Source organism: Accipiter gentilis, chromosome 21 (assembly GCF_929443795.1).
Source record: "Accipiter gentilis chromosome 21, bAccGen1.1, whole genome shotgun sequence".
Classification (NCBI taxonomy): domain Eukaryota; kingdom Metazoa; phylum Chordata; class Aves; order Accipitriformes; family Accipitridae; genus Astur; species Astur gentilis.
In genome coordinates this window covers 854,018-875,880 of record NC_064900.1, presented here as the reverse complement: position 1 = coordinate 875,880, position 21,863 = coordinate 854,018, and the positions used below count along the sequence as shown (strand labels likewise).

The following is a 21,863-nucleotide window of genomic DNA, read 5'->3' as shown; positions in this document are numbered from 1 at the left end:
TCGTGTGCCACCAGCTTCGTGAAGTCTAAAATGTCTTGGCTTTCAGACTTTGTTGTAAGAGGTAAAACACCCTTTTAGTGTCTTCCTTTAGAATTATGGGTGGCTTCAGAGCAATTACCAAGTTCCTTGCATTGAAATCTTAGGAAATAATTCACAGCTACAAAAACACGCTGAATGAAGGTGAAAATAGTGTTAAAAAGAATGAAGAAAGCATGGTTGGGGTATTTATGGAAGTGTACTAGAGAACCTGCTCATCAAACATCTTTGAATTATTATCTGAAAAAGATCACATAAACATATAATTAGTGCCTCTGTAATAACACCATCACACACATCAGAATTAAGATGAAGCAGGGGACATCACCCCAGCACTTCCTGATGTCCAAATATCTCCTCTGCACGATAAACATATTTGGGCAGGCTCACTGCTGTGCCATGCCGGAGCAGGTTCTGCTGGCTTACTGTCCCACCAGAAGGGAAGCCACATCTGGAAATTTATTCAGAAACCACATCTGGAAAGTAGCTGGCAAGCACTGGAAATCACTCTCTGAGAGATCTGTTATGAACAGGTCACCTCAGGTGGGAAGAGTGTTCCCTGGCAAAGCACGGCTAGACAGAGGTGATTGAGGATCGTTTGTAAGGAAGCTGATCATTTCCGTGTGTTCTGGACAAGGACTCTTCTATCCAGGGGTCACTACTGTAAGTGGCACTTTCAAGGCACATCTCCTATGTCTTCATTTCCTCCTCCCGCCCTGATAACACCATGTGGGCTACTAGGGGAGTACTTCAGCGGGTAAAGCAAGGTTGGTTGCCTGGGGATATGCCTAACTGGAGCAGCCCACCTCTAATACAGGTCCCATAGACCCACCAGATTTGGACAAGTCAGCTATGCCCTCAGTCCTGCTCCAGTGCTTCCACTGGTGGCGTTGCCCTTCAGATGCTCTGTGCACGTTAGGTAGGAGCCAGGAAACACCTGATACCATTTTTACCTCAGGAGGATGTCCGTGCCTTTCTTTGCTTAAGGGTAGAATACGTGTAGGACCACGGAATACATGTAGGACCACGGAATACATGTAGGACCACAGAACGCCAAAACTAGCACCTGTTTGCTGCCTGCTTGACTCAGCAGGGTGACAAGAGGACTGGACAGTAAATCCAGACCGTATCAGAGCAAAGTAAGGAAACTGTAGAGCTTCAGCACCATCAAAGATGCCAACATCCTCTTACAGAGAGAGACTCCTGCTTTGAATACAGTGTGTTGCAGGAGGTCTTTGGAAAAAAACCCGGCTCTACAGCCTCAGAAGCCATCAGATCATCCCCTGATGTGCAGACCCTCTCATCCACTGAGAAGGAGAAGGTGAGTTGGGTACTTTATCCGCAAAGCTCAAGCAGAGGACAGAGAAATGCCTCTGTTGGGCCTCCTACAGCTCCACCACCTACCCTACAGTACACCAGGGCCACGGACCCCGGCTCACCTGTGAACACTGAGCTGCTTTCCCCAGGCACTCTTACCTTCAACCCCTTGGTTTGACTACCCCCCGCAGCCTCTTGGGGATACCCTGCCACTAGCCATAGGGCTTGGGCTTCACACAGCCAGGCCTGTGCTATCGAATGGCTTACCACTTTTTCGGACAAATCATGCCACTCCTGCAGCTCTGGCTGATACGGAGAAGATGACCTACACCAAAAGAAGGCTCAGGACTCTAAGAGTGTGTCTTCCTGCTGATATGGGATGGTGAGCAGCAGCAGCATCTTGGCAGTCTGTTTCTGTGTCTTCAAAATCAAGGAGCAAAGCCAAGTGTAATACCCCAGAAGAGATGTAGTTCTGCAGCACTAGCCACTCAGCAAGGGGCAAAACCAGTGTCTTCCAAGTATCACACCCTATCCCCTGCCTTATGCTAGCATCCTCACGTCCCACAGGCTTGTGTCTCAGCAATATAGTACCATTGTGCAAAGTCACTATCTGACCTAGGCATCACACCTATAGCACGATTACAAAAGAAAAAACAGTGAATTATTACTGCTGGTAGTTACTAACTGAAGCCCTAGAATAAGTTGGAATACTATCCCTTATGATTATTATAAGCATGGACCACATCAAGTGGGTATGATTCCTATCTATGGTTCTGGCACAACCAGATGCTTCCTGAAGACGCGAGGCTGTCATGGATGTACGATGGCTGGCAACCAGTCAGAAGCAATCCACTGGGCAGGTCACCTCACAGGCTTACATGACAACTATGTGGATGGTTGGCAAGCCAGCGGAAGAGTCTGGCTAACCACCTGAAGGCACTAGCTGTCTACCATCAAACCAGAATGTAGGCTCAGAAAATGAAAATTTGTACCAGCTTTTGGTGCAGGGCCTGAAATGGGTTGATTAGTTGTTGATTCCACAGTCTGGAAGATATCAGTCTGGACACAGCGAAGTGAGCTCGGTCGTGGGGATCAGAAGCAGGTCCGAAGGGCTCTCTTTTGTATGGAAGGGTATGAAGAGGGCAACAGTTGAACCGGCTTCAGCTGCTGTCAGTCAAAGGTCTGCCTTTTGCAACCTCGTAATACAACAAAGGTAATGTAGAGTGTCCTCATGATAGAAGGAATGATGGGTTGTGGAGGGGTCTGTGTAAAAGGAGATGACGTGCTGGGTGGCGTGGCTATGATTGCTCATTGGGTTTGATTGTGTCCCACCCAGTGGTACTCTTGCACTATTGACAGGGTGCTGCAGCCTGGGATGTCCTCAGAGACAAGCCAGAAGAGCCAGAGGTTGACGTTAGAGGTAAAGCTGCAGCTCCCCGACCGCGTGTTTATCAGATGTTCTGAAGTAAGGCTTTTCTCATGGCACTCATCTTTGCGTCTTCCCTGAAGGGAAGCTCTTTGGAAAATACTACTTTTTAGGGGAGGAGCTGGAGCAAACAATTGCATTTTCTCAGCTTGAAAAGGGCCCGTGGCTTTCAAAATCTGCCTGCCTCTCGGTCCTCCGCGACGTCAGTAGCCACGCATTCCTGCGTACCCTGCCCTTCAGCCTCTTGGGGGGTTGGGGGGCAGCCGCAAGTGTCCTTCAGAAGTACCTGCCTGTGGGCTCACGCGCATCCCATCAGGCGTCTTCATTAAAAGACACCTCCGTCTTTGGCACGGGTCTGGCTTTTCGGGGGGACCTCACCTCCTTTGGTTCTGTCCCTTGGTCTCCGACGGTAGAGAGGAGCTGTGGGGAGATGCCTCCAGGAAGGCCAGGAGCAGTGCTGGGGCTAGAGGCGGTGGCCGTGGTTCCTCACGCCGGGAGGAGAACCTGACCCTTCCTCACCCTCGGGACCCTCTCAGGGGCTGCTGCCCTCGCCCACCACCCCACGAAAACCCTTCACTCTGGAGGACGAGGTCTGTTCTCTGCTCGAGCATCCCGGGAAGAACGCAGCATCCCGGAGAAGACGGCTGGGGCGGGCGGGGGGCGGCTGCCGAAAAGGGGGACCCTCCGCCACGGGGGAGGGGGGTCGGGACGAGCGCGGGAGCCGTGTGTGTGAGCGGGGGTCCGGGCCGGCCGTGGGGCAGCCCCCCCCCCCCCCCGCCCTTACCAGCTTTTATTCTGAAAGGAGCCTCCGTGGAACCGCCGGCCCACCGCCCTCCCCGCCCCGACCGCCGCCTCTCCCCGCCTCCTCTCCCCGCCGGCCCGGCCCCGCCGTGACCCCCCGGTCCCCGTCCCCCCCCCCCCCCCCCCCCCGGCCATCCCCCTTCCCGGCCGAGAGACGAGGCAGAAGAAACCAGGCTGTGACAGGGATCGGGGGAGAGGGGGGGGCTTCGTTCCCTCGGGTCTCGTTTCTTTTTTTCACTCCGGGGCAGTTTACACTGGGGAGCGAGGGTCCCGTCCGGAGCGGGGCGGGGGGAGCGCTCACTTCACTTTCTGGAAAACCTGGACACACACCTCGTCTTCGGCCGTCATGCGCTGGGGAAAGCCGGAGGCGAAAGAGGGGTTTAGGCTGGGTCCCCAACTTCTCTCCCTCCCCAGCTGCCACCACCGCAGCCCTGCCTGCCCTCCCGCTGCTGGCTGGGGTCCGGCAGGCCACATGCTGCTGCCACCCCTTCCCCACCCTCCCAAAGCTTCAGCGGGTCAGGCTGCAGGGCAGGGAACCTTCCAGACCCTCCCAAAGCTTCAGCGGGTCAGGCTGCAGGGCAGGGAACCTTCCAGACCGTCCTAAAGCTTCAGCGGGTCAGGCTGCAGGGCAGGGAACCTTCCAGACCCTCCCAAAGCCCCAGCGGGTCAGGCTGCAGGGCAGGGAACCTTCCCGACCCTCCCAAAGCCCCAGCGGGTCAGGCTGCAGGACAGGCACTGGCCCGTTGCCTTTCTTGAGCTGCATTAACTTTTAAACCCTGGAGGCGGATGTTTGTGTGAAGCGGTGGCTGCCCCCGAGGAGCCGGGGCTGAAGTCTTGAGAGGAGCTGGAAGGAAGCCGCACGGCTGGCTCAGAGCCGGGAGCACCCGCACTGTGTGTGTGTGTCCCCAGCCCACCGTGACTGGGATTTAGCAGGCTGCGCCGGACCCCTCCTCACCAGGTGCAGCTGGTCCCCCTCCAGCCAGTGCCTCCAGCCTCGGTTCCTCTTCTCTCCTAGCTGCTCACACACCAGCTGATCCCCCTCCCAGAAGACAGTTGTCTGAAAAAAAGGAGGAGAAGGGAAGACACGGTGCCAAGACAAGCAGGTCCTGGCAATACAGGTTCCCAGCGATGACGCCGACTGTTTCTCTCAGACATGTTTTCAAATGCAGTCCCTGATCTGGGGACTCTTTGGTGGCTCCTTGGGGCTGATGCTCTCTGGGGGAGGTGAACGACCCTCTGGCTTCCAAGTGCAACAGAGTACTGTCAAGGGGCTGACGTTCCGTCTTCTCAGGGCTTTGCTCCAGAGGATAGTACCCTCTGGGTGCCAAAGCACTGGGATTCTGGCTGTTTGGTGTTGTTGATGTTTCTCATCCCCTTTGCTGTGGGCGATTTACTCATCGAACCACTTATTCCTCAACCTGCAGGGGCACGCCAGCTCTGGGCTGGGCTCTCGTCTGGTTCGTGAATCAAAAGCTGAGCAAGTCCCCAAACTTCTCGTGCACCCCAGTCCGCTGTCGAACCGCGCTGCTTGGGCTTCTCACCTGGCACTTGCGTCCATCCACGGGTCCCAGGTCTTCCTCAAACTGGACTCCCAGGTCAAAATCCATCACGTAGTCCCGCAGGGAGGTGATCGTGCGGATGACCATGTGATCTCCCGTGTGGATGATCTCTTTATCGGGCTTCAGGAGGCAAACCAGTTTTCGCAGGACCACGTTGATATCTGGAGGAGGAGAGGGAGGGGGAGAACTCTGGACCACCTGGGTCCCTTCTCCAGCAGCATCCCCGCAGAGCTCCTCCACTCTTTTGGCCGGGGAGCCCCGGCCACGACAGCCCCCTCCCACCGCAGCGCAAAAGTGGCGGTCGCAGACAGAAAGACCCTTCCCCGACGTGGGACATTTTTGGAGACGGAGGGTAGCAAAAAGGGGAGGAAGGAGCGGGGCCAGGAGGCCGGAGTTACCTAAAGCGCGCAGGTAATCGTCCATGTTCTCCTGGGAGACGAAGCGGTAATAGCCGGTGAGGTTGGGAGGCATCCCGGGGCGCAGCACCGGCACCGACGGCGAGGAGGAGAGCGGCCGAGGACCGGGACGGGCGCGGAGCTGGGGCCGAGCTCGCTGGCCGGGCGGGCCGGTCCCTCTCCCGCGGCGGGGCGAGGTCTGAGGGGCAGCCCGGCTCCGGACGCCCCGCTGCAGTAAGAGTCCCAGCGGCGGGGGCGGGGGGGGGGGGGGGGGATGCGGAAAAGGCCGGGACTGCCCCCCGCTTCCAGCATCCCCGCCTCCACCGGGGGGGAACGCGAGAGCGGCCGGTCACCTCCTCACCCTCCCGGGGGGGGCTGCTTGTCTAACGCTCTCGGCGGCCGACCAGCGGCACGGACACCCCCCCCCCCCGCCGCCTCCTCTCCCCCCTTCCCCTCCGCCGGCCCCCTCTCACACCGCGACGCCGGTGGCTGCGAGCTCTGAAGGAGCAGCGCCTCCGCCCTGCCCACCCCGGGGGGCTGCAGCCCCTCGCCCGGGCACCCCCCCCCATCCCCAGCCTGCCCCTCCCGCCCCCCCAACAAGCCGCGAGGATGCTTCCCGGGGCGAAACACCGGGCACCGGTTTGGAAGACCCCCCGCCCCCAGCTCCGTGCCCTGCCCGGATCGCATCCCCTGTGTGTCCCGTGTCCCCCCCCCCCCCCCCCGCAGCACCTGGCGCGGCGGCCCCTCCCACCGGCTGCCGACCCCCGCCCGTGACGTCATGCTGCAGTGGCGGGGCGGGGCCGGGCGTGGAGCGGAGCCGGGCTGGCGGAGGCACCGCGCCGCGAGTGGGAGCGGGAGCGGCAGCGTGGGCAGGGCCGGGCCCGCCGCTCTCCAGTAGCCCCCCCCCCCCCGGTGGGCCGGGACCCGCCGCCGCCGCCGCGATGGGCGACCCTCGGTCCGCCGCCGTCCTCCTGCCTCTCCTCTGCCTCTGCGCCGCGCTGCCCGGCGGAGCCTCCAACAAAGGTGAGCGGCGGGGAGCCGCCGGTGCCGTCCCGGGTGGCGTCCCGCGGCCGGGCAGGGTGGGTGGGGGGTGGTGGTCGGGGCACGTTGAGCCGCGGTTCATCCACCCGCCCCCGCGGATGCGGCTCCGCGCTGCCCGGCGCCTCCGTCTGGCACGTTTTCGGCCGCGGTCCCCGGCGGCTCCGGCTCCCTCTGCCCCTCCGGGCGTCCTCATCCCACCCCCTCTCCCTACTTTCTCCATCCGTCTCCCGCCACCGGTTTCCTCTCCGTTCTCTCCTCCTGGCGTTCCCCTCGCGTTTCCCCCTTTTCCACCCGCTTGTCTTGCTTTTGTTTCAGTTATCGCTGGGTGGGCTTAGCTTTCCTTCCCTTCCTCAGCCCGCTGGGAGAGAATGTGTTGCTTCTCCACAGACCCCTGTGGTCTCCAAAACCCATCCCCTATCTCCATCTTCCGACTCTCCTTCATCCGTCTACAATCCATCAGTAGGAATTGTTGTACGGTTATGTGTTAACTCTGCAGGTTGCTTATATAAAACAGTATTTTATGTGCCAAATGTGTAAAAAAAAAAACAACCCCAAAACCCTAACGCTATAGCTGTTAACGTTCTGAATGCAGATGTTCTTTGGCCACGTAGAGCGACGGAGAAGGATGTGGGTTTCTAGATCTGTGGCTGTAGAGACAGGCGTGAGACATTTGTCCGAGGGGAGCCAGTGCGTCAATAATCTGACAGGGTGGGAGAATCCGAAAACATGCGAGGGACTCGGGGGGGGGGGGGGTGTCATCAGGGAATGTGACACCTTAGGGTGCCTTCCGTGCTTCGGCAGAGGTAGGGCTGCGGGGCGGGTGCAGCGCGGAGCTCTGTGTGCGCTGACATTGGCAGGGGCATTTATTCGTACCGCTGTGGCGCCAAGGGGCCCAGTGGCGAGGCAAGGCCCCTTACGCTCTGGGTTTTCTCTCGCCTTTGTGAATTTACACTCTGAAACATCTACCCCACCCCCCGCCTTTGGCAAATTATTTTAGATTTACAGGAGCTTTCTTGAAGACGGTGGGAGTCTGTATCCTAAAAATATTCAAAAAATGTTTTTCTAATCTCCAGGAACTCGTTTCCCGAGAAATCAGATTGGTGATTCCCAAGTTGCAGGTGGATGCAGCAAAGGATTTATCTCTCTGCCACCAGCTTGTTACCCCAGCAACAGGGCACATTTGGCATTTGTAGCTATGGATTCCCACCTCGGTGGTGTGGCGTGTGGACAAGAGCCGTCCGCAGGGTGGAACCCAGTGGGGGCAACAGAGGGGTGGGGTGAAACGTGGGCACTTGCACACAGGGAGGATTCCACCTGCATACTGAGCAGGATGGCTGCTTCCCTGGATTTCCTACGCAATGCTTTATAATCTTAATCAATACGGTGAGGGAGAAATGCCAACCCACGCTCTTCACCGCTACGCCAGGCTGGGTCTGCCCGCTCTGCCCCGCTGGCGCGTCCCCACCCTGACCTGTCGCCCTGTCTGCTGGCCCACCGCCCCGCTCCGGCAGCGTCCCCCGGCCCCGATTTGTGGGAGCGGTTGGTCGTAAGGGATACTGGCCCTTTTGAGTCAACACATCACGCCATGCCGGTGTGGTTTCAGAGGATGCTGTGCTGCAGGGGATGAATTCACATATTGGAAGTAGTGCCCTTGAGGGGAAAGGCTCGGTGTCCTGCTCCCCACCAGCTCTGAGCCATGCTGTGCTCAAAGTATCACTGGGCTGTAATAAATCTTGGTCTCCAGGGGGTGGGAGAGTGGGGGATTATCTGGGAATGGGGGGGTTGTAACTAGGCCATGGAATATAATCTCTGAGGCCCATTTGGCAGGGAGTGGGCATGGGGGAGGGGTTTTTAATTTGCAATGATTTTTCTTCTCTCTCCCCTCCTCTCCCCTCCCCTTCCCTTCCCCCCCCAACCCTTTATTTCTCCCTTTCCCTGCCCCGGAGCCTGTGTGATAAAGATTAATTTGCTATTTCTGGGCCTGTGACATTTTTCAGAGCCTCCTGCTGGCTGCTGCCTCCATGCCAAGCCTGGCTGGGCTCCAGCCACCGGGATTAGCAAGGAGGGGCCAAGGGAATATGGTGCTCACCATGGAGTGGGGAAGGAAGGGGCAAGGGACTCTCAGAGTAGGTTATTCTACGCGTAGGGTGACTGACTGAGAGTGTACCTGGGTAGGCGTGTGTAGACCAGGGCCCTTAGTCCAGAGGATGGGAGGCGTAAGTGATAATGGCCACGTGCAAGACTTGTCCCCTGGGGACACCCCAAGGGAAGATGTATCCTGGATCCTGTAATTATGGCTTGAGTGAGCTAAAGGATTTAGCATTTCGAATCTGTCTCCAGAATCAGGCTACTTCTGCCTCTTGATTTCAATTTTTTTTTAACCGCTCCAGCTTTCCTGGGCACCCAGATGCCTCTCCACGTATTTCTTGTAAGATAGTAATGAGGAGGCCAGAAGGAACACATTGTTCCTGACGGGGTCTCCCAAGAGCCACGTAGAGTAGAACTAAAGAAAGAGAACTTCTTCCTCCCAGCCTGTTTTAGACTTCTTTATTTCCAGAGGGGGAGGTGGGGAGGGGTGGTTGTTACCTGCTACTGGGTGATATTCTGCTCTTTTCCTACTGAATCTGTCATTGGCGACTAACACGTTCCTGTGCTCCTTCCTTTACCCCAAATCCACCTCAGCAAACAAGCACAAACCCTGGATTGAAGCCGAGTATCAGGGCATCGTCATGGAGAATGACAACACAGTCCTGCTCAACCCACCGCTATTTGCACTGGACAAAGATGCTCCACTGCGCTATGCAGGTAGGTGGGTGACAGCTCTGGGAAGGGTGGGAGGCAGGCAGAGACTTCGGAAGAGGCAGAGGCAGGGTGACATTCATCCCTGTGCTGGATTCTAGCTCTCTCCAGGAAACAATCACCTCCAAACCTTGTTCCGGAGGAGGTCCCCAGTGAAGTCTGGAGGCAGTCGGGGCACAGCTTGATTTAGGATGCCGTGAGCTGTTTCCCTTAGGGAGAGAAATTGAGGGTGGAGCCAGCTACTTTTTGACGCAGTTCTGCTATTTCCAAAGATCACATGCACAGCTCTGTGTCTGTGAGCGCTGGAGAAAGCTGGTCGGGCACACTTCGTTGGCAGTGCGACATCCCCACACAGTAAGCACAAATCCCTGAAACTACGGATGAGGCTTTCCGAGGGTTGTATTCCCAGTGCTTGCTTGGGCCGTGCCTGGAGCTTCCTCGCGCATCCTCCCTCAGCTTTGGGAGAGGAAAAGTGGTCCCTGTGAGCTGAACTCCAGGATTCGGGTGACCCTCTCTGCAGTTCCCTGCAGTACGGTGCACATCCTGCGTGTGTGGGTGGATGAGACATCATGGATCTTCACGCTTTGGCTGTCTATCTGCAATATGTGGCCTGTTTTGCCTCCCTGAGGGATGCAGAGGAGAAACAAGGTGCTCCCTCACTACCGTGGCTGTGTAGCACTAATAAATCTAGCTTGAGCCTCGTAACCTCTGATCTTTCTCGATGCTGGTCAGGACTCCTTGCCGTGGGAGTAGTTTCCAGTAGAGGGCAATCTGCACCATTGATGGCTGTGAGAGAGGGCAGGAGGAACTCCTAGGGAACCAGAAACTGCTGGAAATGAGAGGCGATAATAAGGGAGAAGGGGGAGCGTAAGTCAGTAAGGAAGAAAATGTGGGAGAGGGAAGCCAGGGGGCATAACGCGCTCTCCTCAGTGCTTTTCTTTCTCTGCTTCCTCTCTGCCTTTGCGGGTACCAGGTGAAATCTGTGGCTTCAGGATCCATGGGGCAGGGGTACCTTTTGAAGCTGTGATCCTGGACAAAGCTACGGGTGAGGGGCTGATCCGGGCCAAGGAACCAGTGGATTGTGAAGCACATAAGGAGCACACGTTCACCATCCAGGCTTACGACTGCGGAGAGGGACCTGATGGAGCAAATACCAAGAAATCACACAAGTAAGTCCATGCAATCGTTGCTGCATGTTAGAAAATGCGATCTGTCACAGAAACTCAAATGAAAATTGCTGTGGGAACGCTTCCCTTAGCCAGAAGTATTTTTCTCTAGCCTTGATACTACAACTCAACATGTTAATAAGACCCAAAGAGAAATGTTCACTGACTGAGTCACATGAGTGAACGCACTAGAAATGAGGGCTGCTTGACAGTTCTGTCTAAGAGTGGTGGTTTATGTTGCTGCGTATAGGCAGGAGGTCCAGATTACTTTATCGTTCCTTTTGCTCTTTCTCTGGGGTGGGAAACCATTGTCCCACCTCCTGTGTGCCAACGGTGCTGCATTGAAACCAAGGTCTCTTTCCTTTGCCCTTGCTTTTGACGGCTGGAAATCAGACCGGTGCACTTTCGGGGAGCAACTTACACTGAAATTTAGGTGGCGTACGGCTCCTAATCGGCCAATCCGTTCTTTATGATGTCTCTCTGCATCAGGGCCACGGTGCACGTTCGAGTAAACGATGTGAATGAATTTGCCCCTGTCTTTGTGGAAAAGTTGTATCGTGTGGCAGTCACTGAGGGAAAGCTGTATGACCGCATCTTGCGTGTAGAGGCCATTGATGGAGACTGCTCGCCCCAGTACAGCCAGATCTGCTACTATGAGATCCTGACCCCCAATATTCCCTTTCTCATTGACAATGACGGTAAGAATCCGCACCTACCCCGAGCACGTCACTCCCCCTTTCCTGCTTTGCTCCCTCTCTGCCAGTCCCATTTACTGGCAGAGCTGTACTCTATGAATTTTCTAGCACTGCTGATCTATCTTTCCTGGTGCAGAGATGCAGCAGCCATTTTGTGGGATGCTATAGCTTGTTACGGAGTGGCACCGGGGGGCGGGAACTCAACCCCTTTTTGGTTGTTTTTGTAGCTGATCAAAAATAAGAGTGATTTCTAGAAGGAACATCCTTGAGGAGACTGTCTTTCCTCTCCCTTGATCTCTTTGTCTTCCTAACCAGGGAACATCGAGAACACGGAGAAGCTGCAGTACAGTGGAGATCGTCTCTACAAATTCACAGTGACAGCCTATGACTGTGGAAAGAAGCGGGCTTCTGATGATGCTGAAGTGGAAATCCAGGTGAAACCCACCTGCAAGCCCAGCTGGCAGGGTATGAAACCTCCAAACGCAGTTACGTCTTCCCTTTGCTTTTGCTGAACTACTACTCGGTCCTACTCGTTGCAGATGTTTATATATACATGTATAAATTTGTATGCCCATATACAGGGTTCAGTTCTGGCACCAACCCTTCAGTCCCTACTAAGGGGATGCAGCAGACACCTAAGTCTGTTGCAAAGCCACTGAAAGGCAATTCTAACACTGGAAAAATCTTTCCTTGGATTACTGTGAACTACTATGTTTTTGATAAGTCTCATAGACTGTATTCAAGGTACATCGGTTTTGGGGCCGCTCATCCTGAGCGTATGTGGCTTTTCCGGAGGTGTTGTATGCCTACAGGTTCACCTTAGTGAATAGAGTTAAGGGGAAATCAACTCAGCTAAATATCTGCTCTGCCTGATAAGAGAGGTTGACAATCCAGGGAGCGATGCTAGACTGGTACTAGCTGTAGAAGATGAGAATTTGGACCCTGTGCTTCTAGGAAATCTTGCCTTGCACTGATGCCAGCTGCATAAAGTTGTCTTTCCAACACGGAAAGGGCCAAAAAAATCTCTGTTTCTGGGCTAGTCCATAGATGCCACTTGTGCGTGTGCCAAATGTTCTGGCCTTGGGTCCTTGGCGGGACCTAACCCCTCCCTTTCACTCTTCTTCATTAGGCTGGAACAAGAGGATTGAGTACACCCCGGGGGCAGGCAGCCTCGCGCTCTTCCCCAGCATTCACCTGGAGACTTGCGATGAGCCCCTGTGGAACATCCAGGCCACGGTGGAGCTGCAGACGAACCACGTGGCCAAGGGCTGCGACCGGGATAACTACTCCGAGAAGTCACTACGCAAACTCTGCGGTGAATTGATTCTTTCCTGGGCCGAGGGCAGTTGCGGCACGGCACCCTGCCCCTTCCCTTGGAGGGGTGCCCAGCGGTAGCTCCGCGCCTCACGCGGCAGGGATGCCGGGGACACATTCCTCACGTCAGCTGCGGTCAGGGAAGACGCCTAGATCGCACGCTGCGTCGAGGGGCAGCGGGCACCCTGCCCGTATTTAGAAGGGGCTCCCTGTGCTTTCCTCGCTGGGAAGCCGGAGGTTTCTGTGCGTTGCCCCAGTACGCAGAGTCTGTGGGACTCCCCTCAGCACAGCTGGAAAAGTCACCATCCTTCTCCAGCTGGGAGAAGGCCAATAGGCAACTCCTCCTCTCCCTGTCCGCTGAGACCTTGAAACGAGCCCTCTGGCACCCTCTTCATCTGTTCCCCAGTTCTCAGGCTCCTTATTCTCCCGTGCTGACGCTCCTGACTCCTTCCCTTCTCCGTAGGTGCTGCCTCAGGAGAGATCGACCTGCTGCCCGTGCCGAGCCCCACGGCGAACTGGACCGCGCGGCTCTCGGTGCACTACAGCCAGGACAGCAGCCTCATCTACTGGTTCAATGGCAGCCAGGCTGCCCAGGTGCCTGCCATGAACGGGCCGAACGCCCACGAGGGGCTGAGTGACCACTTCACCCTGTCCGTATGGATGAAGCATGCCGTGGTGCCTGGCAAAGGCAGGCGGGAAGAGGAGACGGTGATCTGCAGTACAGTGCAGAGCGGTGAGACGCTTTTCCTTGGGGGGGGGGATGGGGACGCTTCTGCCCGCTGCCTCTAACGAGTTAGAAGGGATTGTCCCCGCAGGGGGAAATCTCTTTGTGTTCTGGAGCGGGACCTGGGCAGGGGTCCCTCCTTAGGAAGGCAGGTTCTTCAGGTGTCGCTTTTTCTAGGAGCAGTCAAGCCCGCTGCGAGCGCGCGGTGCCGAGTGCCAGTCGTGCAGGCTAGCGTGTGCTTCGGGGCTCTGGCTAGCGAGACCGCTCCGAGGTGCGATACCTAACTCCCTGTGCTTGTCCCTGGCAGAGGACGGCTACTCGCATTACTCTCTGGCTGTGCACGGCTGCCGGATCGCTTTCCTCTACTGGCCGTTGCTGGAAAGTTCAAGGCCTGTGAAATTCCTCTGGAAGCTTGAGCAGGTGAGGGAGGAAGCGTTTGCCTCTTCCCCACGTCCCTTCTCCTTCCGCCCTTGCCGATCCCCTCCTCCGCTGTCTGCCCTAGGTCTGCGACGACGAATGGCACCATTACGCCCTCAACCTGGAGTTCCCCACTGTCACGCTCTACGTGGATGGCGTCTCTTACGACCCTGCCCTCATCCACGACAACGGCCTCATTCACCCCCCACGGCGGGAACCCTCACTCATGATTGGAGCCTGCTGGACCGGTGAGCGCCCCCTCCCCGAACCATGCTCTTCCCATATGGGAGACAAGGGAGTGGAGGCAGAGCCAGAAGAGGTGACAGAAACACCACCCGGTACTAGATGATGCAAACCACGTTGCTGCCACCTTGCCTCCTTGGCACCAAAGCCAATGTAGCTCCTTCCTTCCTTACGGACCAAGCCAGCAGGCCATGGTAATAATAGCTCAGGGACAAGTGTCATTGGCAGCTTCGTGGACAACAGCAGTAGAATATGCAATGGATAACCAGCTTTCAGGCAGAGGAGAGTTGAACTCTGTACCTCGTTCAGGCTTTGGTGTTTCTATCAAAGCTTTTCATCAGAGAGCAGGCAGTACTGTTTGTGCTGCTGGTTGTATTGATGGGGATTTCTGTGTCTTGAGGGCCTGTGTGAAGAAGTCACAAGTTGTTCAGCAGAGGAACTGGGCTGGAGGACAAAGATCAGGTTAGAAACATAGTTAAGCCACTACCAGATTAAAATCCATTCTGTGGAGATGTAAGGCTGCATTTCCCAGGTCCTTCAGTTCTCTTGCAAGACTGAAGCAGGACCGAACTAAAGGAATTTGCCTGCTGCTTGCCTTCACTCCAGCACAAATTTCTAGCAAGATCAAATCTTTACTGTAGTACTGCTTCTGCCAGGTCAGGGATCTTCCTACAGCTCTGTGCTCTCGATTGGCTTTTTGCAACCAACAATTATTAATCAGCTTGGGACACCCTCCTGGAACCGTCTGAGTTTCAAAGGGATGTTGAGAACCTGGCTTTTTGCAAACATGGCTAGGACCATGTCCCATAAATGGGGATCAATTAATTCCCCAAATAGGTATCATTGGGAAAGGAGAAGAAAAAACCCTCAAAGCCTATACTTTCTCCCTTGTATCGGTTTCTCATCCTACAGTCTCCCCGTCCCCTTCCTGAGAGGGACTCTGCCCTCTTCCACCTGTGATGTGCTGTCTCTAGGGTTGAAGGGTGCACTGCTTGGCACGTGACTCCAGAGCTGTTCTTCTGGACTGGCCCATGCAGGCACTTGTATAGATGCTTGCCTGACCCTGTAACTACCCTCTTCCAGTGCCTTATTGCTTCTCTGCATGCTCTCCTTTTGCAGAGGAGAAAACCAAAGAGAAAATCAAAGGAAGCGAGAACTCCACTGATAGTGTACAAGGTAGGGAAAAGAAAGAAGGCGGTTCCCTTCCCCACTTCAGCGTGCATGACTGTCACTTCTTGCATGGTGCCTTCCTCATACAGCAACCCTGGTCCTGTCCTGCCACCTCCCACCATCTTGGGAGGAAAACCCTTATTTGGCAGATTGGTCCCTGATACCCTGATATCTGTGGAGCATGAAAAGGCTGATAGGAGGACTACAGCCTGCTTTGAGAGATGCAGTATGCTTTTCATGTGGAGAAAGGGTCCTCATGCCTGATCATCAAAGTTGGTCTCTGAAGAACACAAGAGCCATTAGAGACATCAGGAGATGTCACCTCATCCCTAACTATCTATGAAACGTATAGTTTCTTTTAAAAGCCCTCACAGGAAGCAGAGCGAGAAGGGGACAAGAAATTGTTTCCATCTGGCATTCAGCAGTTTGGCAGAAACTTCTCTATGCTACCCACCCGTTCACTGCCCTAGTCTTTCCGTTGGTCTGTTTTTCTCGCTTTCCCCCATCTGGAATTCAAAAAACAGTCATCGCCTTACTTCAGCATTCCCCCGTCTTCTTGTTGTCTTTCTTTTCCGTGTTCCGTGCACCCCTCTGTCTCTCTCTACCTCCCTTAGCATCTGTCTGTCCCTCACACCGTTGCTTTTGTTGTCTTGGCTTTTCCATGCCCCGCGCACCCCTCTGTCTCTCTCCACCTCCCTTAACATCTCTCTGTCCCTCACACTGTTGCTTTTGTTGGTTTTGCTCTCTTCCTCGCCATGTCTCTCACACCCTCCACCTCCCATGTTTCCCTCAGGAGATCCTCTGTCGATACACCACTACTTCCATGGTTACTTGGCTGGCTTCACTGTGCGCCCTGGTAGCTTGGAGAGCCGGGAGGTTATTGAATGCCTATATGCCTGCCGTGAGGGGCTTGATTACAGTGACTTCGACAGTCTGGGCAAAGGGATGAAGGTACGCCCATCTGCCCAGCTTGCATGGGTCTCCTCCACTCTCCTCCCCAGCCTTGCTTCCCAGGACTTTGCCTGCTCCCCTGCCTCAGACCACTCCCCACCTTTCTCCTTGGTGTCTCTCTTAGCCTGGACTCTTGGCATTTGCCAAGGAACCCTGAGTATTTTCTTCTCTTCCACCCGTAGGTTCACGTGAACCCCTCTCAGTCCCTGCTCACCTTGGAGGGTGACGATGTGGAAACCTTCAACCATGCAATCCAGCACGTGGCTTACATGAATTCATTGCGCTTCGCTACCCCTGGAGTCCGGCCGCTCAGACTCACCACTAGTGTCAAGTGAGTGGACAGAGCGGCACCTCCGGCTAAGTTCAGCAAGAGGGTCATCTCTCTGTTGACTAAAAGCACGCTCCCTCACCTTGTATTTAGTTCTAATTGATGGTCTCAAAATGGGTACAAGTCTTCCTGAAAAGAAGGATTGAAGTATCTGGTATCCGAATGGATACTGTAATGCTGGGTCCTGGGGTCCTTGCAGGTAGCAGAACTTCTGCCTTCACTCACGGTGTTCCTGGCATGTGGCCTGGTTTTAATTTCCTCTGTGGTGTGTGGATGTGGCCAAGTCACCTGAAACCCAGTGATGTCATTCCTACCACACTTCTCTTTCTTGCACAGCAGGCTCTAGGGAAGCTTTAGGAAGACTACCAGAAAAAGGATGTTCCCTTCACTGGCAGTAATGGGCAGGAGTTGTTCTTTTACAATGCTGCTCGTGGAAGCTTGGGCCAACCGATGCTTTCTACTGCTCTCCTTCAGGTGTTTCAGTGAAGAGTCCTGTGTCTCCATTCCTGACGTGGAAGGTTACGTTGTGGTGCTACAGCCTGATGCCCCCCAGATCCTGTTGAGTGGCAATGCCCACTTTGCTCATCCTGCATCAGACTTTGAGGCTCCTGACGGGGTCCCCCTGTTCCCCAACCTCCAGATCACCTGCTCTATTTCTCACCAGGTAGAGGCCAAGAAGGATGAGAATTGGCACGGTACCGGTGAGTGGAGTACGGGGCGAGGTCTAAGAGACAAGGTGGGAAGCCCTACAAGAGTTGCTGCTCTGCAGAGGAAGTAGAGCGCCTCATTACACCCGAAATAGGAGAGAGTTTACAAATATAGAAGCAAGGCCCATTGTCTGTCAATATGTAGGCTAATCGGCTCTTATCCCTTTCTGCTCCTCCCTGTACTTTTTCTATCCACCCAGTTCCTTTGCCTCACCCTCTCCTCCTTCTTTCCCAGGCTGCTCATTCCTAATCCCTTTTACATTTTACCTACATTTCCCTTGATCGAATCCAGCACTGGACGGATGTCCTGCCTGTTACTCTCTCCACACCTGCACTTACTCAGCCTCCTCCTGCTTCCTTCTCTCCTGCTTTCCTTATTTCTCACCCCCTCCCATCTCTTTCTGCATCGCTTACTCCCGTGAATTCCCCAGTCGGTTTCCTCCCACCCTATGATACCACGTCCCTCAATTTCTCTCCATCACCCTCAGATTATTTCTCTGCACTCTGGGCTCTACGTGTCCTTTCACTTCTTTCGTATCTCTTCCGGTAATGGGATTTTTTTGGTCATAGCTCTTTCTGTTGAGCAGCTTTGCCTTTCCTCGTAAAAGGATGAGTTTCTTGACATAGAGCAGGTTGGTCTTAGCCCTGCTGAAAGCAGTTAGTCATGGAATGTGGTTGTCATTTTAAAGAAGATGAGATCTCAACCATGGTAACCAGCAGTCATGAGGCAGGGGAAAGCTTTCAAAAGCACTCGGGGTCTGGGAACGTGTGATAGAGTTGTTCCCAATTTGCACATTGTCATTGTCAACAGAGTCCTTACAGCCAAGATGTGTTATCGTGAACCAGTCTGATAATAGCATGTTGTTCCAAAATAAAGTGACTTTATTATGCACATAAATAATGTCATTAGAACCAGGGGGACTCCTCCAACAAGTAATTAGACTGACTGATTTTACTCAAGGTCAGTGCTAGCCAGAGAAAGAGAAGTCATTACGTAGGATGTGAGCGCTTTTAAGTAAGTGGGTACTACTCTGAGTAACTCCTGCCTTCGCTGACGGCTGTCTGGCTTTCTGGCCCTGTCTTCTTTCCGTTCGCGCCCCAGTGACAGACACACGAATGTCAGATGAGATTGTGCACAACCTGGATGGCTGCGAGATCTCGTTGGTAGGAGACGACTTGGACCCAGAGAGGGAGTATCTGCTCCTGGACGGGGCGCTGCTGCAGCAGCGGGGCCTGGAGCTTGTGAACACCTCTGCCTACCTGACCATCACAGGTACGTCCTCTCCTTGGCCACAGCGGTCTAATTACGCCTCGCCCACGGCCTGTCAGGCATCGCTGGGAGAAGCACTTAACCCGATGTTAGAGGTGTGCTGGTGTACTTTGTGAGACTCTGAGGTGTAACCGTTTGTTGAACTCCCGGCTTTTGGAAGTCCCAGGCCACTTCCTTGGGGAGGTGAGTCCTCCCCCAGCCCGCAGTACCAGGGCATGGTGTCTGAGCTCTCACCCAGGCTCGCATCGCTCCTCCTGACTTACTCCTTGGGGTTTGGTGTTGTCAGGAGCCAGCAGCATTTTGTGTGACGTGGCTGGGGGACAGGACACTCCACAGCTTGTGAACTGGTACAACACTATTGTACTCCAGAACTCAACAGGGCTGCTGCTCTTGATCCTTCCTTCCCTTCCACTTGTTCTAGCAATGCAAGCGGGGATTTCATCAGGTCCCTTGCAGCCAGCTCCATCTCTGCTCCCTTCTTAAAATTAATGAACCCAGCATTGCCTTGGATTCCTCTATAGCTCCTAGTTGCTACGGGGTTATGACGCCAGATGACTTTGAAGCAGGAGACTCCTCGCCCCACGCCAATGTCTCTTCTTGTCTCAGGTGTGGAGAGCATTGCAGTTTACGAGGAAATACTGCGCCAGGTCTCATACCACATCAACCACGGGGCTGCCCTTTATGAAAGGAAGTTTCACCTGTCCTGCACTGAGATGAACGGACGCTACTCCAGCAATGAGTTTACTGTTGAGGTACGAGATAAACACACGCACACGTAGGTGCTTGTGCATGCGTGGAGACGAGACGGTGGACGGGAATGCACACAATATGTAGAATGGACCTTGAACACAGGGCTGAGTCTCTCTCGCTCTGCTCTTTCTGCAGGTGAATGTCCTCCACAACATGAACCGAGCTGCTCATCCTAACCATATTCTGAGCTCCCAGCAGTTCGTGCACCGTGGCCATCATTTACCCCCAGAGCTATCTGGGCACAGTTTGGCAAGCGGCCCCAACAACCCAAGTAAGTAACGCTCTCTTCTGGGTTTATTCCTTTAGGTCAGGATGCTGAGTTTATGATATCCTGGTAGAACCTATAGCAGAGGATTCCTTTCTGGCTCCCTATACCCATGTTACCGAGTTCTCATTATACTGTCCTGTCCTACTCGTCATTAGCAAATGGACTGCAGTCTGTGTCAAACCCTGTTTGAGAGCTTGGCGCAACAATCCTCCTCTTTTGCTGTGTTGTTTTCTTGACATAGAGGCAGTCTGAAATCTACACCTGAGAAGGTTTAAGAAGAACAACTGTAAACTGCTACCATTTAATTTGTGCACCTTGCAAAGGTGCTGTGCGGGCTTGGGGGTAATGCAATTTCAGAAAGAAGCTTCAAGAGCAGGAGAGAAACAAGAGAATCAAGACTGCCACTCATCTAAAAAAAAAAAAGAGATGGGACTAGATGGTGGTTAGCAAGGCAGAAAAACGTAGGAGACAGCACCACACAGACAAGAGGAGCATTCTTGCCCCCCAAAACAGAGGAGAGAGAAGCTTGAAAACCAGACTAGAGATTAGATTTGTTGGTTTGCGCTGCCAGCCCTGTGCCACAAGCGTGACCGCAGTCCAACTGGCTCCTCTTAGGCTGTGAGAGCTCTAGGACTGTTACAGAAGACCCTGCGTTGATTTTTGTCCCGTTGTAGGGAACACGGAAAGCACCTTTGGTGCTAGCTTTTGCTGCAGCTTCCTGCAGCAGCTGGTCCCCAGCTGGTCTGGTCCTGCAGCCGGTCCTGAGCCACCGCCGGGACAGCCTACGGATGTGCTGGGAGACCACCAAACCCCAGACATTGCCAGTACCTTCCCCAGCTCTGCCCGATGGCAGCAGCAAAGGAAAAGTTGCCCCTGCTGTACAGAACCACCCAGAACAAATCCACGGAGGGCCCAGATAGATTTTGCAGGGAAGGAGGTTATCTGGGGAGTCCAGGCTCAGCCTACAGGCCTAGAGCAGTTGGGCTGAGGGTCTTAGGTGAATTTCAGGTTTTCTCCTGTGGAGAAGCCAGGCTTTGGCTGTGGCACTAATTAGAAGGCCATCACAGCCCTCACCTCTGCCCCATATGCAAAGCAGACTTCTTTTGGCTTCCTCCTTTCTCTACTGCTTGCATAGAAATCACACCCTGGGAAAATCATCCTTGTGCCCTTAGAGGCTCTCCCCAGCCCACATTTCTCCCTCGCAAGAGGGGGATACAAATGGCTGCTGTGCAACAATATTCCGGCGACTTCTGTAAACCAAAGATGCGCAGAGTCTACAGACCAGGCTGACGTCGGAGCACGCCTGGACCCAGGCATCCTGGAAAACCAGGCAGGCCTCCAGCGAAGATACAGCAGCTTGAAGGCAGGACCTGCCTGTGCCCAGGGGAGCGGAAAAGTCAGGACGCATTCCTGCCTAGACCAAAAACCCAAGCGCTGCCCAGGAACCCCACTTCCCGCAGGTCAGGTTGGAAACGCCTGTTTCTGTGGCAGGCTCTAACCACACCTTCTCATTTTCTTTCTCCAAAGTGGTCCCCAGCGCTGCCACTGTCATCATTGTGGTGTGCGTGGGCTTCCTGGCGCTGATGGTGATCCTCGGCATCCTGCGCATCCACTCCCTGCACCGGCGGGGAGTGGGGCAAGAGGTCCCTGGGGCTGCTGAAGGGGAGCACGCAAGCACTGGAGGCAAAGAGAGCGACATGTTCTGGGATGACTCGGCCCTCACCATCATAGTCAACCCCATGGAGGTGAGGAGCAGCCACAGCGGCTGGGGCTGGGCGGGCAGCCGGGGTGCCAGATCCTTCCCCTCACCCCATCTCTCACCTCCCCAGTCCTACCAGAGCTGCCAGGACAGGGCAGCAGAGAGCGGCGAGGGCAGAGCTAGCGAGGGGATGGAGGACGAAGATGACAGCACCGACTCGGAGACGCCCGACTCCCCGGACAGCAATGACATGGATGACCGACACATCATCGGCAAAAGCGACGGCTCTCACCGCTACTAGGAGCTTTAAAACACCAGTCCAATGGATTCTCCCAAAACATATGGCTGGAAGGAGGAGGTGTCTTACTTTTAACTTCTTCCTTCCCCCCACCGTGTACACATGCGCTCCTCCCTCATTTGTCATTTCTGCCTCCCATGTTCCTTCATCTTCTGCCATTCTCATTGTGGACATTCCCCACGTTATTGACCCCCCCATCTGGCTCTCTAGAAACATGTGTTAGGGCACTTGCACATGACAGTGGCACAGTTCAAACCATGACGAGGAAGGAGGGGCTTGGAAAGAACAGAAATTTGGAAGGAGGAGCCAGCCATAGGGCTGAGAGTGGGGTCTCTCACAACCCTGCCCCAGATATTATATATATATATTGTATATTTTTTCAATGTTGTCGTTTGAGGTTTATTCTCGTTTCATGCAAAAAACCCCCACTGCAGCTTGTGTCGCTTTGTAAAATTGTCGATACTCCTAAACTAAATGAATGAAGGTAAG

General features: G+C 54.6%; 2 protein-coding genes across 2 annotated transcripts; one reads left to right on the top strand and one right to left on the bottom strand.

Moving 5' to 3' along the window:
- Positions 1-3,773: 3,773 nt before the first annotated feature.
- Positions 3,774-6,001, bottom strand: RBP5 (retinol binding protein 5). The gene is made up of 4 exons (XM_049824423.1): positions 5,538-6,001; positions 5,122-5,300; positions 4,536-4,637; positions 3,774-3,931 (listed from the first exon to the last, which is right to left on the bottom strand). The coding sequence occupies exons 1-4, from the start codon at positions 5,608-5,610 to the stop codon at positions 3,878-3,880; spliced, it is 408 nt and encodes a 135-aa protein (XP_049680380.1). The 5' UTR covers positions 5,611-6,001; the 3' UTR covers positions 3,774-3,877.
- Positions 6,002-6,380: 379 nt separating this feature from the next.
- Positions 6,381-21,859, top strand: CLSTN3 (calsyntenin 3). The gene is made up of 18 exons (XM_049824376.1): positions 6,381-6,557; positions 9,258-9,380; positions 10,348-10,543; positions 11,030-11,238; positions 11,551-11,700; positions 12,365-12,550; positions 13,013-13,282; positions 13,581-13,693; positions 13,776-13,938; positions 15,053-15,109; positions 15,897-16,054; positions 16,237-16,385; positions 16,857-17,083; positions 18,192-18,362; positions 18,966-19,111; positions 19,245-19,380; positions 20,905-21,122; positions 21,207-21,859. Exons 1-18 carry the CDS (start codon positions 6,476-6,478, stop codon positions 21,375-21,377), a joined length of 2,925 nt encoding a protein of 974 aa, XP_049680333.1. The 5' UTR covers positions 6,381-6,475; the 3' UTR covers positions 21,378-21,859.
- Positions 21,860-21,863: the final 4 nt, after the last annotated feature.